This window comes from Tupaia chinensis, unplaced genomic scaffold, assembly GCF_000334495.1.
Source record: "Tupaia chinensis unplaced genomic scaffold, TupChi_1.0 Scaffold000238_1, whole genome shotgun sequence".
Lineage (NCBI taxonomy): Eukaryota > Metazoa > Chordata > Mammalia > Scandentia > Tupaiidae > Tupaia > Tupaia belangeri.
In genome coordinates, this window is record NW_006159716.1 from 6133116 (window position 1) to 6141035 (window position 7920).

General features: G+C 37.8%; 1 protein-coding gene across 1 annotated transcript in view; it reads right to left on the bottom strand.

Moving 5' to 3' along the window:
* The window catches only part of DNAH8 (dynein axonemal heavy chain 8), a 413702-nt gene that overhangs the window by 342225 nt on the left and 63557 nt on the right, over window positions 1–7920 (bottom strand). The window contains exons 11-12 of the mRNA XM_027771927.1: window positions 4904–5050; window positions 114–311 (exon numbers count right to left, since the gene is read on the bottom strand). Of these exons, the coding sequence (XP_027627728.1) occupies window positions 114–311; window positions 4904–5050 (345 nt within the window). The remainder of the gene's footprint in view (window positions 1–113; window positions 312–4903; window positions 5051–7920) is intronic.

Below are 7920 nucleotides of genomic sequence, written 5' to 3' on the forward strand. Positions count from 1 at the left end.
AAAAAGAGGAAGATGTGATTATTTACTATATGTGAATATTTGCAAAAACAATCCTTGAAGTAATACTGATTACTTTTCAGCTTTACTAAGTAAAAGAATGTGTAATTACCTACCTCTAAACCACTTATTTTTGTCATGAAATCTAAGAAATCTGTTTCAAATTCTGTCCTTCTGGGATCCAGAATGTCGTATTGCTTTTTCTTAACTCCTTGATATATATTTTTGAATTTTATTGCCATAATATCTATTCCTTCTATGGTAGAATTACTCAAGGCTGAATATGTTTGTACAATAGTTATCATTTCTGTAATCTTAAGAAGATAAATGTCTTTTAATTTTTATAAAAGAAACATTAGGCCCCTTCCCTGGTTTTGGTTTGTAATGAATCATTGATTTAAAAATAAACTCCTTGATATATATTTTTGAATTTTATTGCCATAATATCTATTCCTTCTATGGTAGAATTACTCAAGGCTGAATATGTTTGTACAATAGTTATCATTTCTGTAATCTTAAGAAGATAAATGTCTTTTAATTTTTATAAAAGAAACATTAGGCCCCTTCCCTGGTTTTGGTTTGTAATGAATCATTGATTTAAAAATAAAATAAAATAAAAAAAAGAAACATTAGGCCCCTTCCATGGATTCAGTTTGTAATGAATCATTGATTTAAAAATAAAATAAAATAAAATAAACAGGCTCTAGAATCATTTAACTAAAACCAACCACGAGAGAGAAAATAGAAGACAAATCTCTGTCAACAGTCATTACGACTCTGACTAGGTAAGAGAGTTGATGTTCTATCACATCCAGAGAGCATTTATGACCGTCTCCAGAATTTAATCGCTTAGTCTTTAAAGAGGGGGAGGAAAAAAGAACTTGACTAAATAACTTCATCCATTCATTCTTGAGAATTTTCTGAAAGTCATTTCACTGGACCACTGGATTCAAAAGCTCTACCATTCTTTCTGGCCCTTGTATAGTTCTGAAATGCAGCATTAGCATGAATGCGCCTTCATTCTCCCTTTGACACCCATGTTCAGGTAAAGGCCTGGCCCAAGAAGCCTAAAGGATAGTGTCAATTGCTTCTGACTCCTGAAATGTACAGCAGCCTCGAGCTTAACGTACCAGCACTTCCTACTTCACCAAAAAGAAACTTCTGATGGCCACAGGCTGCTCAGTCCTTTAATCGTCATCAGTGAATCCCTGTTTTGATCTCTGCTTTAGAGAACAGTACTCAAATCACTTGTTCAGTGGCCAAAAAGGGGAATAAACCTGTTTTCAGGGGGTTCTCCAAGTACCACACACCATGAAGACATTAATATTGGTCTGATCCTACACAGCCAGCAGAATTCACATAGTCTCTGTGCTTGTGAACCCAGAGGAAATATTTCCGGAACAACTGTTGCTCTTACTCCACTATTCACACACACTTCTAAAAACAACAATCAACCGGGACCAGCAGTTAGCGTAATGGCTATGTCACTGGACTCCTGCATAGTCGACCGCAGTTTGAGTCCCGGACCCAGTGGCCTAAACACACGCCGGGCACATGTGCGTGTGTGCCCAAGATCCCGAGAGGAGAGTGGAGGAGAAGGGATTGTGGCGTGGCCATCCCCCCTGGGGGGGGTGATTTCTCGCTTTCTGTCTCTCTGTCTGTCTGGCAAGCTGGCGAGCGCATGTGCCCTATAGCAAAAAACCTCTCAAAAAAAAAAAAAAAAAAAACTATCATCCTAGAAGATAGCCCAAACCTGAAGGAAATATATGTAATGAGAAATCTACAGCACACTGGATATGCTCTAAACACTGGAGGCCCAGTCACAGTGGCACAGGTTGAAAGGTCCTGATACATGATACTAGAGCCACATAGGAGGCCTGGCTCAAAGCTATGTTGACCTGAACATGCTAGGTGCACATACATGTGCCTGTGATCTGGGCTGGCTGAGGTCAGAGGCGAATCACAGTGTGAGGATCCTGGTGGGGAGTATCTGCCTCTCTCTCTCTCTTCCTCTCAGGAAAGTAATAATATAAGAACAAAAAAAAAAATGTGCAAAGGATTTGAATAGATATTTCTCCAAAAGGATATACTAGTGAAAAATAGCACATGAAAAGATGCTCAACATCTCTAGTCATCTGGAAAAACACAAATCAAAATCTCGATGAAATACCACTTCCTGGCTGCTAAGATGGCTAAACCCAACAGGGCAGATGATAATAAGTATTGGCAGGAATGTGGAAAAATCATAGCACTTACACATTGCTGGTTAGAATGTAAAATGATGCAGCTACCTTGGAAAAGAGGTGGGGAGTTCCTCAAGGAGTTCAACATGAAGTTACCACATGATCCAGCAATTTCACAACCATAAATATACCCAAGAGAAATGACCATCTATATCCACACAAAAACTTGTACACACATTTTTATAGCCACATTATTTCTCACAGCCTGAAAGAGAAAATGATCCAAATTTCTTCAACTGGTGAATGGATGAATAAATGTGGTACAGCTACACACTGAATTATTACTCAGCAATGAAAAGTAATGCTACAAAACGGATGAATGCTGAAAACATGCTAAATGAAAGAAGTCAGTCACAGAAGACCACATGTGGTATGAGTTCATTTATATAAAATGTCCAGAACAAGCACATCTATAAAGTACATCAGTGTTGACTTAGGGCTGGAATAAGTGAGAATGAGGTCTGACTGCTAGTGAGTATTTTAGTGGTAATTAAAATGTTCTAAAATTAGTCCCCAAAATAAACGGGTTGGGGGAAAAGCAGTTGGCATAATGGCTGTGTTGCTGGACTCCCAGGTAGCTGACTGCGGTTCAAATCCCAGACCCGGTGGCTTAAGCTCACATCGGGTGTGTGTGCGTGTGTGTCCAAGATCCTGAGAAGAGAAGGGATGGCAGCGTAGCCATCCCCCTGGGGGGTTATTTCTCACTTTCTGTCTGTCTCTCTCTGTCTTTCTGATGAGTGCACGTGCTCTATAGAAAAACCTCTCAAAAAAAAAAAAAAAAAAGGACAGGTGGGATTACATCAGATTAAGAATTACATCACTGGACCCCCACATGGCTGACCATGGTTACAGTAGCCAAAAAGCATATGAAAAAAATGCTCAACATCCCTCATCATAAGGGAGATGCAGATCAAAACCACAATGAGATACTACCTAACCCCGGTCAAAATGGCGAAGATTAAAAAACAAATAATGATAAGTGCTGGAGGGGCCGTGGTAAAAGGGGAACACTCCTACATTGTTGATGGGAATGTAAATTGGTCCAGCCACTGTGGAGAACAATATGGAAGTTCCTCAAAAACCTTCAAATAAAACTACCATATGATCTAGCAATTCCACTCCTGGATATCTACTCCAAGGACAGGAAAACGCTCAGTCAGAAAAGCACTTGCACAGCTATATTCATTGCAGCATTATTCACGATTGCTAAGACATAGAACCAACCCAAATGTCCACAAACAGATGAATGGATTGAAAAATTATGGCACATATATTCCATGAATACTATTCAGCCATAAAAAAAAAATAACAAGGCCCTGGAATTTAATAGAAAGTGGTTGAATATGGAAGATCTGTTGCTGAGTGAAGCAAGTCAGGCTATGAAAGAGAGACATTGTATGTCTCCACTTAACATACACCAACTATCTGTACTCTATGGTAGAGACTAAAAGACTAGAGAACATAAAAGCATTAAAAATTGTAAGGGACACTAGAGACAAAGTGGAAAGAGAGTGGAGGAGGGGAAGAGCATAGGAAAGGAAATTTGGGGAAAAATTAGGTAAGACGCTTGTGGGATATTGTTTACTATCTGTTGATGAGGACGTACACGGTATTCTCAACTGAGCTGGACTGAGAAGTATATCATTCTTGGTGAAGTCTCTTTACAATATAAATGACGTATAGTAATTGAATGTATGAATAATAATACTAATAATAAATAAAAATACATTTTTTAAATGTTCTTAAATTAGATAGTTCTTGCACAGCCCTGTGACTATGCTAGAAAACATTGACCTGTATACACAAAAAAAGACAGCCCATAGCAGTATGTACAAAGGACTCTACTCAGTAACCTGGTTCTCCTTATCACCCATACTATGCTGTCCTGGCTGAATCAGAAGGATACAAATTAAAAAATAATAATAAAAACAAACAAACAAACAAAACCGACTTTCAGACAAGGCTAGGAAATACTCTAACCTATCTAATGTTCAACCACTTCCACACTTTCCAACAATGACGAACAAAATGCTAAATACTATCAGGACCTAGAGAGTGGCCAAAAAAGGGGAGAATGGCACCTAGATGATATTTACAGACTTTTCAAAACCTGACTCCAAACAAACCTCTGTCATGGGCTGCCCTAAATCCCCTGAAGAAAAAAATCACTTGTCCCCTTTTCAGACCTAATACAAGAATTAAATGGGCAGAAGTTTCTAACTTATGTCTGCACAGCGAACATCAGCCACATGATGTTTTATGAATGCACCATACACACTGGCCCAGAAAGAGATGCTGCCTATATATCTAGATATTCCACAACTACTGGGTTCTACAAAGGATTACAAGTATTTCGTCTCCTATTTTTTTCACGGCCTAATGTAACCGTTAAGAGCAAAAGTTTTTAATGTCAGGTTCCATAAGTGAAGGACAAGAACCGAGGTCTTGAGAGAGGTGAGAGTTTACAACAGCTTTTATGTGACTGATACAAGGTAGTAACTAGGAATGATAATATAAATTATAATAAAATTCAGTAATCTGAGAGTCAGATTAACAGTGAAATAAGAGATCAGGAACAGTAATTCTCCATGGCACTACATGAAGTACAAAAGAACCAAAAAGGTGTGGTTTGGGAAGGGGCACTGTGGCAGCATAATGCTTACCTTCTCAAGTCTTTTACAGAAAGCTTCAAATTTTCCAAATATATACATTTCTGAAACCTCAAAAGACTTTTCCCCTGAGGATTCTAAAATCTGTTTCCTTGTTTTGTGAAAAGATGTCTGGTATTCCTTGAATAGAAAAATGCAATCCTACAAGAAAATTAAAAGGTGGGGAAGGGTGGGTAAGACATTTGTTTAGGATACAATAATATAAAAAATTCTATCCTCATCCAGAACTGATCACACTAGCCCCTCAAACAGGGGCTGTTAACAATAAAAATTCAGGGACCAGCAGATAGGGTTGTGGTGGTATCACTGGACTCCCATGTAGTCAACCACAATTCGAGTCCTTGACCCAGCAGCAGCATGAAACCCACACTAGGAACATGTGTGTGGATGTCCACAATCTTGAGAGGAGAATGGAGGTGAAGGGATTGCAACATGGCCATCTCCCGTGGCGGGGTGGGGTGGGGGGGGAGAGAGTTCTCACTTTCTGTCTCTCTATGTCTCTCTGTCTCTCTAGTGAATGCATGCAACCCTATAGCAAAACCCTCTCTAAAAACAAACAAACAAACAAACAAAAAACAACAAAACAATGAGGTTGGAAGGTGGCATGGTAGTTAAGGGCACTGGACTCCCACATGGTTGACTATGATTCAAGTCCCGGACCTGGTGGCTTGCTTTCTCATTCTCTCTCTTCTCTCTCGCTTGCTCCCTCTCTGGTCAAATTAAAATAAAATAAAATAAATAAATAGAGTTAAATAAAAAATAATTCTTTAAAAAACAATAAAAATTCATGTCCTCTGTTTACATAATTAAAAGTCTGTGAAAATCAATATAGTTTTAAAATTTACGTCATCTTTTTATCTTCTTTATCCTCACTATTTTCCCTTAACAATTATTCTACATTAAAGTATGGCTTACACTATTTGTTTTTACATTTCACTAGAACTCCTAGGAGATCCAGAAATTATCTAGCAAGACATCTCTAATCAGTTGGCATCCAGTTTTAGTCAACGTTCTTTACGTACAGGTAAATAAAACATGAAGACTGCAATGCTAATTTATCATCCAACAATCATTTCTCCCAAAGAGGATCATAGTTTTTGATGAGTGCATTGCTGAAATCTGATAGTTGAATACAACTATACCATAGCAATCAACAGAGTAAAGAGACAACACATGGAATGGGAGACAGTATTTTTTTTTTTTTAGAGAGGGAGAGATTTTTGCTATATTGCATGTGCGCTTATCAGAGAGACAGAAAGCAAGTAATCACCCCTCCCCCCCACAGGGATGGCCACACTGCAATCCTTTCTACTCCACTCTCCTCTCTGGATTTTGGGCACATACGCACATGTGCCTAGCGTGAGTTTCAAACTGCTGGGTCCAGGACTCAAACCACAGTCAACTACACAGGAGTCCAGCAACATAACCACTACCCATTGGCTGGTCCCAGGAGACAGTATTTCTAAACCATATATGTGATAAGGGGTTTATATCCAAAATATATAAGGAATCCAAACAAGTAAATAGCAAGAAAACAACCCAATTTAAAAATTGGCCAAAGACCTAAAAAAGACATTTCTTAAAAGAATTGATACACATAGCTGGCAGGAATATGAAAAGGTGCTCAGCATCACTAATTATCAGTTTTATTTTTAAAATGCACATATAACAAAGATTGTTATTAAGTCACTACTTGGTTCTACTTGCAATAAGCATTTCCTCTGGTGTAGGTCATTGCCTTTACTATCTCAGCAAGTTCCTTACATTGTTTTTTCTTGTAGTACTTTATTGTCCTGACAGGCATAGCTTCTCTTTTGTAACCCATTTTGTAGAAATATTTACTGGCTACATTTTCAAAGCTGGATACAGTTCCAAAAGCTTCTGTTCTTCTGTTTTCAAAGAGGTGGCATGTGTGCATGGATTTCTAAATTGTTCTGAAAGTGTTATGTTGTCAACTTGAAACACTACTTATGTTCTTTTTTAAATTATCAATAGCCTTTTGTTTGTCATCTTTCTGATGAGGGTCAAATTTCTAGAGGCTCTTTTCTTTGCTGATAAATTCTCTTCACTCCAGAAAAAGAATATATGCTCATGTAATTGCTAATAACTTTTCATCTTGAATTTATTCCAACAGGGAAAAAAAGTTTACAGCTATGATTAGTAACTGCAGATCAATCCTCTTCTGATCAATTTTTACTGCCATTTCCACCTTCAACAATTGATTTCTCTGCATAACCTTAGATGCTTGTCACATATGAGCCTCAGCTTCTCTTTCTCTTTTCTAACTTGCTCATTTATGGCTATCTGGTTACCAGAACAGCCACTCTGACTGCTTTTGTAGATGAGGTGAGTGTCTCATACAATCACTGAAAACTTACAAGTTTGAGACTATCACAGTTTTTCACTTCTCCCATTATTTTAACCTATTTCTCTCATCATCAGAAAACTAATTCCATGTTTTTCTTGAATTTTTGAAGTTGTTTTTTTTTAAAACAAAAAATATTTGCTACAAAGTATTGCCAGGCATGGCTATGAAAAAACATGGAGAAATACAACATTCTGGATTACAGAATAACTTGTATTTAAAAAACTAAAAACAAGAAAGTGACCATCATAAAATAATGAATCTATTTTTTTTACATTTTATTTATTTATTTACATTTTTTATACATTCAATCGCATTATTTAGTTTACAAAGTGAACATTTCAATATGTGAACATTTCTCCCTGGTCCAGTTGATCAAAATATTTTCAACAGATAACAACACTACCTCCCCATCCCGACAATGCTCTGTCTCCATATCACTCCTCCAAATGTCGTTCCCCAGGCCCTACTCCTCCACACACACCACATCTGGCATTCACATCCATCTCTTGTGTTTGTACATCCTTTAGCCCGTCATTTTCAGTCATAGAGTGCAGACACTCAGTATATATTAAGTGGGGACATACAATGTCTCTCCTTCATAGCCTGGCTTGCTTCACTCAGCAGTAACTCTTCCATATTCTTC